The 17,065-nt window shown below is 34.1% G+C and overlaps 1 protein-coding gene across 2 annotated transcripts in view; it reads left to right on the top strand.

Moving 5' to 3' along the window:
* Positions 1-17,065, top strand: part of ANTXR2 (ANTXR cell adhesion molecule 2) — a 153,362-nt gene that overhangs the window by 83,055 nt on the left and 53,242 nt on the right. The window contains exons 13-16 of one of the 2 annotated variants that reach the window (XM_024754074.1): positions 4,172-4,216; positions 5,054-5,146; positions 10,517-10,684; positions 11,001-11,081. In XM_024754074.1, coding sequence (XP_024609842.1) covers positions 4,172-4,216; positions 5,054-5,146; positions 10,517-10,684; positions 11,001-11,081 — 387 coding nt within the window. Of the gene's footprint in view, positions 1-4,171; positions 4,217-5,053; positions 5,147-10,516; positions 10,685-11,000; positions 11,166-17,065 lie in introns of those variants that run through there. The other variant, XM_024754073.1, reaches the window with a different exon arrangement.

Genomic DNA, 17,065 nt, shown 5'->3' with positions numbered 1-17,065 from the left:
AATATTTTAGTTTCATGGAAATCTTTCTCTATTGGTTATCATTTATATCTTTTTTTTCCCTCTGTATTTTTCTTATAAATTTAGAGGTTGGCTATGAGCCTTTGCGAACATTCTCAGCTAGTTTTTTCAGCTCACTTTCAATCATATTTTTAGTATCTGTTGTTTGCAGAGCACTTTATTAGGTGCTGTGATATTTTCAAAGAGGGAGAAATGATATTGCCCCTAAGAAATCTACAGTTTTGAGGGGTAATTGAAAAATTCCAAAATAAACATACAAACCCAAACTGATGAAGCATGAATTGTTCAACTGTGCAGCACGTATATTGTTCGAAGTTTTAAAGCTTCTAGATAAAGCGATAGAAAGTTGATAGACTACTCTGTAACGGCTGGATGGGACTTAATATGGAAATGGTCATTTTTTGGGGGGTAGCAAAGGGATCTTCAGTCAGCCTGGAGTTAGAGATACACGTGCAGGGATGTTTGTACATAGGGTGTTAGGGTCGAACTATACCGTGCTGAGGCATTTGAACAATGACAATTCAAGAGGTGGCTCATGTAGATGTACTGAAAAGGGAGTTTGCATTTTCCAGGTTGTGGCTTATGATAACAGATAAAGAGTCTCTGATAAAGAAGGCAACGATGCCTCTCATTATCCTGCTGTGAGTTTGTCACCAGTGGTCATATGAGGATTTGAAACTGAGACTCAGTTTACCCATATTAATGCTAAAACTGGATGCTGTGCAGGATAATCAGCATGATAAATATGACATGAAAAAGGAAGTGTTATGGAGGGGGATTTCAGTAGTTCTTAGGAGATATAACATAGAACAGGGTTGGGGATACTATTTAAGTCCTCAGAAATTTATATATCAGTACAAGATGTACACGTAATAAGTAGAGTAAATTTGAGATCCTCACAAGGAAATCAAAATGAGTTCGAGTACATTATACTCAGACTTAGTGGAATGAAGGATGTACCTTGGGCTTTTTCTAGTGAGAGAACTCTGGAGAGCACTTTATGTTAGTTTGTAAAACTGAGTGGTAAGCTTCTTCCCAAAATTCAGTAATTCTTCGAGTTCAGTTGTGGCCACTGGAACCTTTGATCCATTTTGACTAGAGAAACCATCAATTGAGCTTCTATTAGAAAAATAGTGACCTGGCTACATAGGTTAGAATGAAGGGTGAGTTAGAGATAGAGGAACAAGCTAGAGGTCTAATTTAGCTACAAATAAAGCATGTAGACATTGATGTCAAAATAAAGCTATGGTAATTATAGACTATCAATCAATGTTATCAATATGTTATTAGTTAAAATGCATAGAATCAAAGTGAGGATTGCTCGGGTGCATCTGTTTTGCCTGAGCACCATGCATTTAATTATAATGGATCGGCCACACTTAAAATGTTATTTATCAGTTCTGGAAACCACATTTTGAGATATTGTTCAAGTGAATATATACTAAAGAAACTGACCAAAATGACCCAATAACTCAGACCGTTACACAAAAAACGGTTGTGATGTTTCGCTTCCAGATGTGTGAGTTCAATAGATATATGGTTATTATCCAAGTATTCAAAAATAGGAACTGCTCTTTTCTGGGATTAAAAATAGTTGTGTGTATGCATGTGTTTCCACACTCTAGGATCAGGACTAAAGTGTGGAAACTACAGAGAAGGAGGCTTTGGCTTCTTTGGGGGGAAAATTTTTCAAATGATGTGAGTTCCTTGCCAATGGAATAAATTGCTTTGTGAAGTTGTGAATTTCTCTTTATTGCAGGAATTCAAACATAGTTGGACTACAGCTAGGTGGGAATTTTTCAGAAAAATGAAGTTTTGGTTGGATGTGTATTGGAGAAGTTGAAAAATATTGTACTAGATATTTTTAAGGTCCAGAGATCTTGAGTTCATGATTTTAGGTAGTGATAGTAGGAATGGAATGCAAAGAATCCTTCCTTCTTCCCATGATCTTCCTTCCTTCCTCCTCCTCTCCCTTTAACCCTTCCTCTATCTTTTTTTTCTCTTTCCCACTTTCTTCCTTTTTCTCTCTTCCTAACTTCCCTTCTTTGCTTCCTTTGTGCTAGACACTCTACTAAGTACTGGGACTACAGTGAGGAACAAAGCAGACATAAAATCCATCCTCTTAGAAGTTACAGTGTTTTGGAGTTAGAGAAAATGATCAATTGTGACCAATGCTAGGGGAGAACAAATAGGCATCTGTACATATTAAGGTAACCTGATCTGCTTTGGGAGGATTGGGGGAATTCATGGTAGGGAGGAAGAAAAGAGGAAAAGATAGAACAAGAAGAGGGAGAGAGAGAGAAGAATATTTCAAAGAATCTTTTGAACATGGTAAATGATTTGGTGAAATCATTTAGAAGTGAGAATAAATTATAGATTATGAGAAAATTTTAAGGCTGCAACTTTAAGGAGAGAGTGATTTACTTGAAAGAAACAAGGAAGATAGGAAGAAGAGTTGGCTCTTAAATGAAGCTTATTAGGTTGGTTTTGACCCTGTTGACTGTGAAATATTGATAGATCTGGTTTTCATTGATTGATATTGGACGTGCATGTTGATAATATGAGTGCTTCCTTTTTATAAAGGAAATGCACCTGTAGCTTGATAACCTCTATTTTATTTTACCACAGTATTATTTTAAATCTTTATCCTCTCCTGGCATTTGTTTCTGGGCTAAATGTAAAACTTCACAGATTTCTATCCTTCAATATTAGTAAAAAGAACTGGGATTTTATGTTTATTGGTAAGACAAAATTGAATTAAACAGAAGGGTTAAATAGAAATAACAGCATTTCTTGTAGCATTCAAAAGTTTGAATGCTACAATGAGCTAGTTCAAGATTCATTCAGATTAAATTACTGTCCAGTTATATCTATGTAATTGCAGTTACTGTTTGCATTTTTTCCTGAGATTTAGATCTAAACTAAAATTTGAGGATGAAAGTAATATATATGAAGAAAATTATGAGTCAATTCACTAAACATTATCAGTAACAACAAAAAAAACTTTCATTATGAAAAATTTCAAACATATACAAAAAGAAAGAGTGAAATAATGAATCTCCCATGTCTACTTAGTTTCAATGATTCTCAATTTATGGCTAAATGTATTTCATATATAACCTCTTTACTTCCCCACCCAAAATTATTTTGATGAAAATATCAGAATTATATCATTTAATCTGGAAATATTTCAGTATATATCTTTAAAATATATGCAGTCTTTAAAAAACATATTCATGATAATAGGAATATACCTGAACAGTAGTAATAATTCTTTGATGATATTCATTTTCAGAGTTACTATTGTTTTAAAATTTTAAAACTTTAATGAGATAATTGAAACATTTGACTTTAGATGAAGTGAGGCAGTTATATTTTCAAACAGTTTTTCTTCTTAGTATAGAGACTTGGATGTGTACTCGAATTATCAGACACTACTGGCCCTTGGTCAGTAATTTTCTATCATGATGGTATGAAAGTCCAGATACCCCAGTACCAGTAAAGGTCATTTAAATTTGATCTCAGTCTGTATTCCTCTCACATAAAGAATTAACCACATCAAATTTCATGAAATAATATATTGAGTAACGATTCACAGGAAAGAACTCTCAGCTAAGAGGTTGATTTGTTTCTAGGTTAAAAGGTGGGGTAAGAGAGTATGTTAATTTCTCTATTATCTCATTCAAAGCAAGCTAACTTTGTATTGTCAATTTATGAAACAGTCAGTGAATCATAGCAGGAAGACAGTAAATTCCTACTCCATTTGAGTGGACATACTGTAATCTAGTGAAAAATGTTTGCATTAGAAGAGCCACTTAGTGCAAGGTATTTGACAATTTTTGCTCTTGTTATTTACCTGAAAACTGAAGCTATATCTATATCATAAAGATAAAATTAATGAATGTGCTAGTTAGCTAGTTAGTTAGTCAAAGAAAACCTAGTAGTTGCTAGTTAGTCCAAAGCTAGTTACAAACAAGCCCAAGTTCAAAAGGGAGGCATATGTTTTGGGAGGCTAGCTTCATCTGGGACATCTTTGGTGCCACCACAGTATTTTACTAATCTAATTATTTTTATACATCCTTTCTGTCTCCTCCCTGTGCCACTGAAGTTTCTGCATTTGATTGTTTTTTTGGTTTTATGTTTTTTGGTACAGGTTATCAAGGATCCTCCTCCACCACCACCCTCTGCACCAAAAGAGGTAAATGAGTGCCTAATAAGTGATGTGGGTGTATTTAGATATTATCCCTAATTTGATCAATTACATTGTTATTAGATAACTGTGATACCTATGTATTGACTTTTGAAGTTATGAAAATCAATTATATTTTGTCTTCTCATGATTTCTTTCATGTGCTAGAGGAACGGGACCTTCACACATTGATAAACGTAGACTAGCCATCAGGATCAATAGTACATAGAGATTTAATTTACTTTTTATAGCAATATATCAATAGTTCTGCTGTCACTTGTCTTATTTACAAAAAGTTGGAAGATCCAAGCTGGCAGCTTAAAGATAGTATTACTTTCTTCAAAATGATTATTACTTTTACATTACTCTGTTAGCCAAAATTGTGTTAGCAACAGAAAATATGGTGTGCATTTTCAAAGCTTCTTAACTACCTATCTTTTCAGTACAAATTTCGCAGAGTTTAAATTTACACATACATTGAGGCTTTAAATGATCATTGAAATGCGGTCCTAATTTTAATGTTTTATCTTCTTAACTATGAAGTGATGAATAAATCTGGAAAAACAAATGATGCTCATAGTTAAGGAGCAACTTCTGGTAGCCTAGTGAAATAAGGTAGATTCCTCAAATTGTGGAATGGAAGGAGTCCTCATATTCTGTAGAACCTCACTTGAAATTTATGCACATAAGCATAAGTACATCCACATGTGCTTTATGTAATTTTTACTATATTTTGTCCATATCAGTGTCATTATTCGGAAAAATATTTAAATGTGAGTTGGTTCTGACTAAGAAATATTTTAAGAAATTAATTAAACTCAGTTTTAAAAACTTGTATCCACATAGGAGGAAGAAGAACCTCTGCCTACCAAGAAATGGCCAACTGTGGATGCTTCTTATTATGGTGGTCGAGGGGTTGGAGGAATTAAAAGAATGGAGGTTGGTATCTTGAAAAAAAATTAGAAGCTGCTAATGTGGAATATGTAGTTTTAGAACTATCAAGCCGTGGAAACTGTACTTTTCACAACTCAGTATCCTAATATCATCCATTTTTACTTAATACTAGGTCTTTTTTGGACAAATTTTTTTTCTATGGAATAATCCTAGCCATTTCAAAACTATTCAAGAAGAACTGACTTCATTAGTCAAAGAACTACATTGATAAGATTTCTGAATTCTAAAGGGCAAAACAAAATTAGGGTTTTTTTTTTTTTACTATTTTGGAAAAAATTCCTACAGAGAACATGAACTTTGAAGAAGCCAGATACTTAAAGTTGCAACAATGCTTGTCTTTGAAAAGATCCAATAGTTAAGTACTATTTGAGGAGAAAAATATTAAAATATTCAATATCATGGATAAGACCCTATCACAAATGTAGATGAAGTACATTTAAGGCTTTTTTTTTACAGGTTTTAGTTACCACTTATGAATAATCATAATTAATATTAAATATCATTTATAGACTATTAAATTTTTAGACTGGCAAAACATGTGGACTAAAATTAAACTTAAATATTATATCTTAAAGATGAAATGAGGTCTTCTTACCACTACAGAAGTATTTTTCAAAGTGATGGATTAATTAATAATAAGCAGGCACTGTCAGCCCTGAGCCCTTAACAACAGTATAGATAGGCCAACATCCCACCCGAAGGAGAAATTGGAAGAATTTTCTCATTGATATGGTGACATTATTATTAAACACAGATCCTGGCATTTCTTTCTTATTAGTTATTCTTTAATTTTATTTCTCAATAAGAAAGAATTTTTAAGTGTTTTGCAATCATTGCATGTCTCCTACTGTCATATCTGCTTTGTCCCATTACTGCCAGCAAAAATCAATAAGCTAATTAACAACCTCACAACTGTTGCAATTTTCTTTTCTTTCTTTTTTTTTTTTTTTTTTTTTTTTTTTTTTGTTGTGCCATGTGGCATGCAGGATCTTAGTTCCCCTACCAAGGATCAAACCCATGCCCCCTGCAGTGGAAACGTGGAGTCTTAACCACTGGACCACCAGGGAAGTCCCACAATTTTCTCTTTTTATACATTTCAATAAAATTCAGATTTTCAAGGAGAATTTCCCATTTTCAACATAAATTTCAGTACTCTTCAAAAGAAGCCCAGACTTACTTAAATGACTGTCATTACTAAAGTGGTTATCTGATAGTGATTCTCATTTTCTTGACCACATTAGATCTTAAAATAATGCACATTTTCCTAAGAGCTTGCCACTTTATTGCTGATATCTTCTGAGACAGGTACCTCATTGCCAATAAGCCATGAAAAAGGCAGGTGCCAGAACTTACTACATTTGTCTTTTGAAAAAAATATTGCTTCTGTGTTTGCAGGTGGGTAATTGGGAATATCAAGCAGTACAAGGGAACATGGTGAGGCTAGCTCTTGTTGCTTGACATGGAAGGAAGGTCATTTTCCTTTCATTTGCCTTTGTTGTGTCATTCTAGGATTGGAGAGGTTGGGGAGAGTGTGGACTGGATGTCCCTACGTATTAAAAAATACAATTGTAAATAAAATCATTACATATGAAAATCCAAATATGATCTGTCATAGCTTATTTTTAGTTTATTTAGTCTCGTTCCAAAATGTGTGTATAAAAAGATGTATGCAGGGGGAAAAGGGTTTGACAGGAAATAGCACAACATGTTAGTAGCTTTCTCTGAATGGAGTGATTTTCAATTTGTGTTATATATTTCCCTGTTTGTTCCCAACTTATTTGACAGTGAGCATGTACTAATTTATATTCAGAATAATAAACTTAATTCCATATTGAAATCCACACATATAAAATACCACATGACAATGAGATTCAGATATATTAGTTCTTGCTAAAAACACGAGGAATTGTGGCAGGTTTTTGTTACTCCAATATTCCATGTTCCGAAGATTAAGATCTCTTTCTACAGAATAGAAAAGTTTATGCATGAGCTACTGAATGGGTTCTGAGTTAAAAGGCATATTATTGGAATATGGTCAGGAAAGCCAAGGGCCCATGGACATTCTTGAGTAACTCACATTTCATGTTTTAAGAGTTACTGACTCTTTTACTTAAATGTAAAATTTAATTTAATTTAATTCAAATTTAATTGAAATTTATTTATTTGTGTTTTAGTTTTTGACTGTTAATTAATGTGAAGTTATATTGCCCTAGCTTTTTAGCTGAAGAAAATTTATGAGAAGGACCAACCCACTTTTAATAAATCAGAGTTCATTTTAGCCATGGATAATTTTGGCTACGTTTTATGTAGTACTCCATCAACGAAATGGAAATGGGAATGAGAATGAAGAAAAAAATGAGAAAGTAAATGTTGTCTTCACAAAGGGGAAACACAGTATGTAAAAATATGCAATAAAAAATAAACTGAGGGACTTCCCTGGCAGTACAGTGATTAAAACTTCATGTTTTCACCACAAGGGGCACAGGTTCAATCCCTGGTCGGGGAAATAGGATCCCATATGCCACACAGTGAGGCCAAAAACAACAAAGAAAAATTAAACTAAGAATTTAGTGCCTTTAGACTTTTTCAAACATCAACTAATTTAAACTTGGAGAGGAAAAATAGAAAACATAACTTGTTTTAAAACAATGCCTATTCAAACCTGAAAAGTATTTTCCTTAAAAAAATTCCCCAGTTTAAACTGGGGAAAGTGAAAGGAATTATAGAAATTATGAGCACATCTGAATTAAAGAATAAATCTTCATAACTCAATGTTGTTTTAAGCCAGTATAGGGATTTTACTTAGAAATTTTTTCTTCCTCCTAAATATTTAAACACTATTATAATCACAGTTTGCAGAAAGCTGGAACTGAGCTGATGTTAGTAACAGCTGTTAGCACAACTGATCCACAATACCTAATGGCTTCAAATGTGTGTTTCTGCCAGTTCCACGTGAAACTGTTTTTGTTTCTTTTCTCAATTCTGAAATTGCTCCTTTATGATACAATCTCTAAATATGCTGTGGAAATTATGGAATTTCATTGTTTATCATGAAAGCCAAGTAGAATTGGAAGAATTTAGCTATCAAGCTTGCACTTCTTTTTAAATAGTAAAAAGTCAGATATATTAATTCTGTTAAGGCTGCCTTTAGCAATCCATTCTTGTTATTCTTTTATCCTTTTTGACTATCTCAATGTGGTCAAACTAAAATATTAAAATTTATACATATAAGTGTATATATATATATATATATTTATTTGCTTTTAAGAGTTTTAGGAAAACTCTATATAAACTGTTTCCTAGTTTGAGTGAGATTGAGTGAGAATTGATTGTTGTATTATCTGTGGTGATGGTGATAATAATGATAAAACAGCTACTTCATGAACTAACACTAATGGATTTATTTAATGCATTTCCTTTATACCTCAGCAACTATGTATCATACATTTAGAAATGCAATGTTGGGTCAGAACTCTAGTTCAACTGTCTTTGTGTTCTTTATCTGAGAATGGTACAATGATACTTGGAGGAAGAATATGAGTACCATTACCTCTAGAATATCAACTGTGAAGGCTGGGCTAGTTAAAATCTAAGTTAAAAATCCATCATTTCTGAATGGATCTAAATTTTACCTACTTATATTTCTACTCTGAATTACTTCTCTCTGTTATGATACTCATATGTTTATTTGACTATGTATCTTCATTTGTTTTTTATTTTTTCCCTTAAATTTGAGACTTTACAACTGCAGGAGATGTGTCCTGGTTTTAGAGTTTCTTAGTTCAATTTAGATATATCTAAAGATTTTTAAAGTTTTAGTTTATCTAGGTGAAGGCACTGTGATTTGAAAGAGAAGGTCATTTCTCTGGAAAAAAGCCAACTATCTAGTTCTAAAGGTTTAATGGTATTTAAAACAATTTTAACGACCTCATAAAGAACATTCTAGTACCACTGATAACACTGAAAGATACAGATACATTTTAATGACTCAACAGAGTCCACTTGAAATTGAAAACCTACTCTAAAATTGTAGTAAAAAAAAGGTAAAAACATCTAAGTAAGCCTTATCAAAAAGCTGTGCATAGATCTTTCTATGAACAGTAGTCATCTGTATTCCTACCCACTAATTCAGGTCATTAAAATGCTTTTAAAAAGCATTTAATCATTTTTTCTTTGTAGAAATTATTCAACTCTGGTGAGCCACTGTGTGCCCTGGACAGGCCTTCCTGATTATTTTTAGAGCTTCACTTATCTTTGTCTTCTTTGATAACGTTCTTGGTTTTTAGACTTCTCTACTGTTCCTGGTTGGACAAAGCCTTTCTCCAGGAGCCACAACTTCTTCACATGCCCACGCATGAAAAAATTTGGCTAAAATGTAGCCAATTTTCATTGAAAAGTAAAGAAAACATCATTTGACCTTTTTGTTTTCAATGTCTAGGTTTTTCACAGAAAGGAATCCTCCCAAATTTGTGGAATTCCTTGGTGTCCCTGAATTTTTCTCTTCAAAGCAGAGTCTTTTCAGATTTGTCTTCCTCAATGAAAAATTGATATGTCAAATAACCATACGCATATGAGTAGAGGAAATAAAGACTGAGAGCTACTTTACAAAAAGTTGAGAAAAACATATATAATTATTTTATTTCCAAAGGCTAAAATTTAAATCATACTTTTTGCCTTAGTCAAACTTGATGGAAAGTTTGGAAGGAAAAATTAACTCCTTTGTATAAAATATATTTGTAAAATTCAAACCTATTTGAAACTTACTGCACCCTTCAGACTACATATGTTCAAATCCCTGTCCTGCTGCTTACTAGCTGTGTGGCTTTGGGCTCATCACTTAACCTCTCTGTGTCTTGGTTTCCTCATCTGGAAGCAAAAACATAGTATCTATCTCATTGCATTTTTGTATGGATTAAATGCAGCTTGGCACATAATAATCATTCAATAAATGCTAATTATCATCATCATTATCATCTATTTCACCCAGTGCCATCAGTATATACAGGTATGTCTTTAGCTAGAAGGAGAACATACCTAATTAGAGAATAGAATTACACACTGTCATGCATTTCGTATGTAAAACACTAATTAACTCCTTATTTGAAACAATGGAGAAATGGCTGCATCAAATTTAATAGATGCCAAATTTTTATAAAGGATCTTTATTTCTAGGATCTTAATATTAAATACATGAGTGGTGAGAAACCTATTAAATCTCAGAAGAGTAGGAATTTGGAGCTAGGATACCTACTCATCTTTGGACTCTGAGGTGGTGAATCAAAGAACCAACTAAACAAGAGCCTGTTCCTCTAGGCCACTATATGTCTGATATCAGTATTTCCCTTTGTTTTAAAGGTTCGTTGGGGTGATAAAGGATCTACGGAGGAAGGTGCAAGGCTAGAGAAAGCCAAAAATGCTGTGGTGACCATTCCTGAAGAACCAGAGGAGCCCCTTAGGCCCAGACCACCTCGACCCAAACCCACACTCCAGCCTCCTCAGACAAAGTGGTACACACCAATTAAGGTGACTGTTCAAACTTTGTGGGATTTAACGGCAACTTCCTAGAGAAAGTGTAATCCTTTTAGTCTCCCTGCCTGCCCCCGCAACCATCTGCAGGAGGACCAAGGTATATCAAATAACAGACATTCAATTTACCTTATAACAACTGAATATTTCTCAGTAACAAGAAACTCCATTTTTGTTATTTATTTATTCGTTAAATTTATGAAAGAAATGAGAGGAGAAAATAAGTCTATACCGTCTTCATTTTAGCTCATTTATTTAACAAGCAGAGGCCGAGCACATTCCCCAGATATTTACAGATCACGTTTCCCTTTAGGGTCGGCTGGATGCGCTCTGGGCTTTGTTGCGGAGGCAGTATGACCGGGTGTCCTTGATGCGACCTCAGGAAGGAGATGAGGTTTGTATGTGGGGATGTGTTAGGAAAATAGTGACCGCTCAGGTGTGTATAAGGAAGGGAGGGAAATAATAATCAAAAAGAACCTAAAGTCCTCATTACAGCTGAAGAAGGAATTATTATTGTCTCATGCAAATTCCTATTACGTAGGGTGATTAATAAATGATTATCTATTGTTAGAATATGTCTTCAAGCCACAGTTTAACACGAGGCCCTTTTCAAGTAACATAAAAATTAAGGTCCACTGTACACATACTTTAATAAGCACACTCAATGCTTCAGCCTTTGACTTGGACGGCATCACATTCTGTTCTGAGGTTTTTTACCCAGCGGGGAGGACAGAGTGGGGATTAGTAAATCTTGCTAACATTTACTAGCATTGAGGCCTGGGGTACATGCCTCAGATCCTCTGTTGCTTTAGGTATAAATAAGTATTTTCCTGCCTTCAAAGTTGATTTAATCTAATTTCTTGAAAATGTGAAAGTGCTTTGAAAGTTATAAAGCGTTATGGACATCTGCAATGGTGAGATACACACACACGCTTATGTATAAAATACATACACACATATATGTGTATGCATTTTCCCTATCAAGGAAGCCTTTTTAAAAAAAATATTTATTTAGTTAGTTGTGCCAGGTCTTAGGTGCGGCTCGCAGGCTCCTTAGTTGAGGCACATGGGCTCCTTATTTGTGGCATGCGAACTCATAGTTGCAGCATGCATGTGGGATCTAGTTCCCTGACCAGGATTGAACCTGGGACACCTGTACTGAGAGCACAGAGTCTTAACCACTGTGCTACCGGGGAAGTCCCAAGGAAGCCTTTTTGAGGCTTTTTTATTATTGGAAATTTGGCTAGAATTACTCCAGCTTTATAATTTCTTTAATATATAAGCACTATTTCCTGTTGTATCGATATAAGAAAAATAGTTTAAAACCTTTTCATATGCAACAATGAGCAGGTTTGGTTCAGAGACACAATACTGTTAGTAATAATAACAGAATCTTTTCATTGTGTGATGAAACGTCAACGTGATCATCATTCTGTTTTAACAAGTGCATGAACTTCATTGATTTCAGCTTCAGAGGACATTAGGTTATTCAGGTCTGATGGGGTTTTTTTTTTAAGGATGAAATAACTGATGAGATTAATATTTATTTTTCAGTGCCAAGCTATATTTAGTGTTATATGATTCTAGCTAGGTGTTTAAAATACCAAAACATCTAAATTTTTAGCTCTTACTTCTATGAGATGGAGGTAGTTTTATAAACATCTGAGTTCAGCCATTTGGAGAAGCAATTTAAGAAAATATTCCTGGAATATTACCAACAGATCATTTACCCTTTGCTTGGACCATAAGTAGAGAGAACCAGGTGGTTTATGAAGCAGCCTCTTTCATTACCAAACCACTGTGGTTAATAGAAAGTTCTTATATTTAATGAAATTTGTGCCTCTGTTTAAATTAATGCATGATCTAGAGTTCTGCTTCTGGAACAACATATAACAACACTATTCTTCAATATTCTAGACTTTTACTTTACAGGTTTTTAAATTGTTTTCATGTATTACCTTAGTTTTCTGCCCCCCAAGTTAGACATTAGTTCATTTGTTCAATAATTTTCATCTTTTTGAGTGTTGGGTATAGTGCTAGCACTAAAGATGTATTAGCAAAAACAGAGAGTGGTTCCAGCACTCTTGTCAGTACTTTCTGTATTCTTTTAACTCTCATGATTAAAATTTAGTTTTTTGGGCTTCTTTCACTCATACTAATTTTGACTTAATTCAATAATTTCTGAATTATAAATATGCACAAGTAATGGCATTAGGTGATACTGGGGAGTGGGTACAAACTATAACCTTTGCCCTTAAGAAACCTAAAATTTGTTTGGGAAACAAGATACATACAAAAATAAAATTTATTCCAGAATGTGCTCTGGGCCATTTATAGGTAGGTGTCAAGTACTCTTGAGTGTATAGAGGAAGAGAGATTAACTCTTCCTGGAGGAATTTGAGAATGCTTCTTCAAAAATACAGGCCTTCTATCTTTGAAAATGAGTAGGGATTCATCAGGTGAAGTTAGGTGGAATGGGTATTTCCACAGATGAAGCATCATGAATAAGATCTCTGAGGCAGCCAAGAACAGTGGTTTGTGGAAAGTCAGGGGCAAATATGACCTTCAAAGTCCAGGGGAAGAGAAATTTTTGACAATACTCTGTGATAAGTGTCTTTTGGTGTCCATTTGATCAATCTTGATGTTGTGGTTTATACTGTGTGTCCTATTTAATTAATCTTTCCCTACTCTGATGTCATAAAGATGTTCTTTTGTATTGTCTTCAGAAAGTTTAAAAAATTTTTACCTTTAGTCCATCTGGAATTTATGTTTGTAAATAAGGTAAAGCAAGGAACTAGTTTTATTATTTTCTTGTGTGTGTTAATAGTAAGCTGTCCCAGGACCATTTATTATTTTTATTTATTTATTTTTCCATGTGTTTGTGTTTTTTACGTTTTTTTTCCCTGTAATTGATTTCTAATCTCATAGTGTTGTGGTCAGAAAAGATTCTTGATATGATTTCAATTTTCTTAAATTTACTGAAGCTTGATTTGTGACCCAGGATGTGATCTATCCTGAAGAATGTTCCATGCACACTTGAGAAGAAAGTGTAATCTGCTGTTTTTGGATGTAATGTCCTATAAATATCAATTAAATCGATCTGGTCTATTGTGTATTGTCTCTATTTAAAGCTGTGTTTCCTTATTAACTTTCTGTTTGGATGATCTGTCCATTGGTGTGAGGTGTTAAAGTCCCCCACTATTATTGTGTTACTGTTGATTTCCTCTTTTAGAGCTATTACCAGTTGCCTTCTGTATTGAGGTGCTCCTACGTTGGGTGCATATATATTTATAATTGTTATATCTTCTTCTTGGATTGATCCCTTTATCATTACGTAGTGTCCTTCCTTGTCTCTTGTAACATTCTTTATTTTAAAGTCTATTTTATCTGATATGAGTATTGCTACCCCAGCTTTCTTTTGATTTCCATTTGCATGGAATATCTTTTTCCATCCCCTCACTTTCGTCTGTATGTGTCCCTAGGTCTGAAGTGGGTCTCTTGTAGACAGCATATATGTGGGTCTTGTTTTTGATCCATTCAGCAAGGCTGTGCCTTTTGGTCGGAGCATTTAATCCATTCACATTGGTGTTTGTTTTTGTAGGTCCTTTTATCTCTTGTGTTTCCCATTTAGAGATGTTCCTTTAGCATTTGTTGTAGAGCTGGTTTGGTGGTGCTGAATTCTCTTGTCTGTAAAGCTTTTGATTTCTCCTTCGAATCTGAATGAGATCCTTGCTGGTAGAGTGATCTTGGTTGTAGGTTCTTCCCTTTCATCACTTTAAATATATCATGCCACTCCCTTCTGGCTTGTAGAGTTTCTGCTGAGAAATCAGCTGTTAACCTTATGGGAGTTCCTTTGTATGTTATTTGTCATTTTTCCCTTGCTGCTTTCAATAATTTTTCTTTGTCTTTAATTTTTGCCAATTTGATTACTATGTGTCTCGGTGTATTTCTCCTTGGGTTTATCCTGTATGGGACTCTCTGCACTTCCTGGACTTGGGTGGCTATTTCCTTTCCCATGTTAGGGAAGTTTTTGACTATAATCTGTTCAAATATTTTCTTGGGTCCTTTCTCTCTCTCTTCTCCTTCTGGGACCCCTATAATGTGAATGTTGGTGCATTTAATGTTGTCCCAGAGGTCTCTTAGGCTGTCTTCATTTCTTTTCATTCTTTTTTCTTTATTCTGTTCCACAGCAGTGAATTCCACCATTCTGTCTTCCAGGTCACTTATCTGTTCTTCTGCCTCAGTTATTCTGCTATTGATTCCTTCTAGTGTATTTTTCATTTCAATTATTGTATTGTTCATCTCTGTTTGTTTGTTCTTTAATTATTCTAGATCTTTTTTAAACATTTCTTGCATCTTCTCGATCTTTGCCTCCATTCTTTTTCCGAGGTCCTGGATCATCTTCACTCTCATTATTCTGAATTCTTTTTCTGGAAGGTTGCCTATCTCCATTTCATTTAGTTGTTTTTCTAGGGTTTTATCTTGTTCCTTCATCTGGCACATAGCCCTCTGCCTTTTCATCTTGTCTATCTTTCTGTGAGTGTGGTTTTCATTCCACAGGCTGCAGGTTGTAGTTCTTCTTGCTTCTGCTATCTGCCCTCTGGTGGATGAGGCTATCTCCCAGGACCATTTATTAAAGGTTCTTTTTAAAGAAAAAAAAAAAAAATAGTCTGGAAGTTGGGGATTAAAACCAGAATGAAAGGTTGGGAATACACGATAAGAAGTCTTTGAGTTTGGATAAATTGATATATTTGTGCTTTTGAATGATGCATTGTACTCATTCTTTCATTCATTCAACAAATATTTATCTAGTGTCGAACGTGTACCAAGCACTTTGTTAGATACCAAGTAAATCTAACATTCTTCTTAGATTATAGTGCTAGAATATTTTACATGTTGCCCCAGCAGGTTAAGTCATCATTCATTTTTCCATAATTGAAGAATGTTGCTTCCTTTATTTTGACCAAAGTTTCCTTTGTTTTTTAGTAATTTGGTCACACTTCTGTCTTATATGATCCTAAAGCCTTTTATTCTAACTCTTGGGGTTAAATTGTTTCAAAATTCAGAATTTTTCAGATTTTAGGAATCTGATACAGTCCATATATCATATTTCATGTAAAGCATCATCTCCTCAGCTCATTACTGAGACATTCTGCTACAGAAATATTAATTGTTACAAGTGTATAAATAAAGACCATAAATACTCTCAAGTTAGTTCAGGTCAGGTTTTGGTGACAAACTTAACATAAAACTTTCAGTTTTCAAAGATTTTGTATTTCAAAAATATAGAAAAAGATAGTAAACTTTTATTGTGTTATTAACTAAAATTCCAATATTTTCACTCTTCACCTATAGACATGATTTATGGTTTTATAATTTGTTTTTATTTAAATGCAGGACTTTAAGCTTAGTAAATATCAATTGTTAGTGCAATCAATTGATTTGCTTTTCCATCAGATATATGATTCTATATGTGCCTGACACAGTCTGACTTAATCATTTTTCATAGTACCTATTCTTGATGGCTTTGCTGCTTCCAGAATTTCTGTCACTTAGTTCAAGCCACTTAGTTCAGACCTCAGTGGGGTACTCCATGAAAGCCTTGGTTGTCTAGGTTGACACTCTACACAGTTAATTGACATGAATACAGTAAAGCTAGGAGCCCACCAATACTATAAACTCAGTTTACCATCTTACTTCAAGGATATTTAATAAATTTTGTTAAATAGTTTGCTGAATTTAATTTGTTTAATAGTTTGCTGAACGTATATTTATGTATTCCCCCATCCAACCAAACCAGTGATCCAAAATTATTTGAACATGGAAATTAGGTAAGTGTGACATGATTTGCTCTTTTGCTTCTGATTCTTGCTATGATCCTTTATAATATTTATTATTTTTTTAAACTGGGGTTTGATGTCAACTCTATAGTTACCAGCATATAACTTTTTTCCTTTAGACAATCTGAGAGATCTTTGCCCTCCCCTTTTTTTTTCTCATCTCCCCATTTTTCATGTTTCACAAAGATTATTAAGAATATCTGAGTTTCTTTCAACTCCACATCATCTGTCAGATCCTCTTTATTTGATGGAATTAATGCCAGTGTAAAATTCCCATCCCCCATACATACATGACTATAACCTGTATTTTTTCAGAGACTAAATTATAGAATTACACAGCAAGAATCATTCTAATACTGTGGCAGAATTAGTGTTCTGTATGTTATTAGTACAACTGAAGAGTCCCTACATTTGTTATATATTTACATTATGTTTTAGGAAGTCAGCATACTGTTTCGGTTGTATGATCTCTAGAATGCTTTCCTTCCCCCACTCCTTCCTGCCTTCCTCCCTCCCTCCTTACCTCCCACCCTCCCTC

Source organism: Neophocaena asiaeorientalis, unplaced genomic scaffold, assembly GCF_003031525.2.
Source record: "Neophocaena asiaeorientalis asiaeorientalis breed wild unplaced genomic scaffold, Neophocaena_asiaeorientalis_V1.1 scaffold148, whole genome shotgun sequence".
NCBI lineage: Eukaryota > Metazoa > Chordata > Mammalia > Artiodactyla > Phocoenidae > Neophocaena > Neophocaena asiaeorientalis.
Note: the sequence above shows the minus strand (reverse complement) of the source record. Positions and strands in the feature narration are given on the sequence as shown.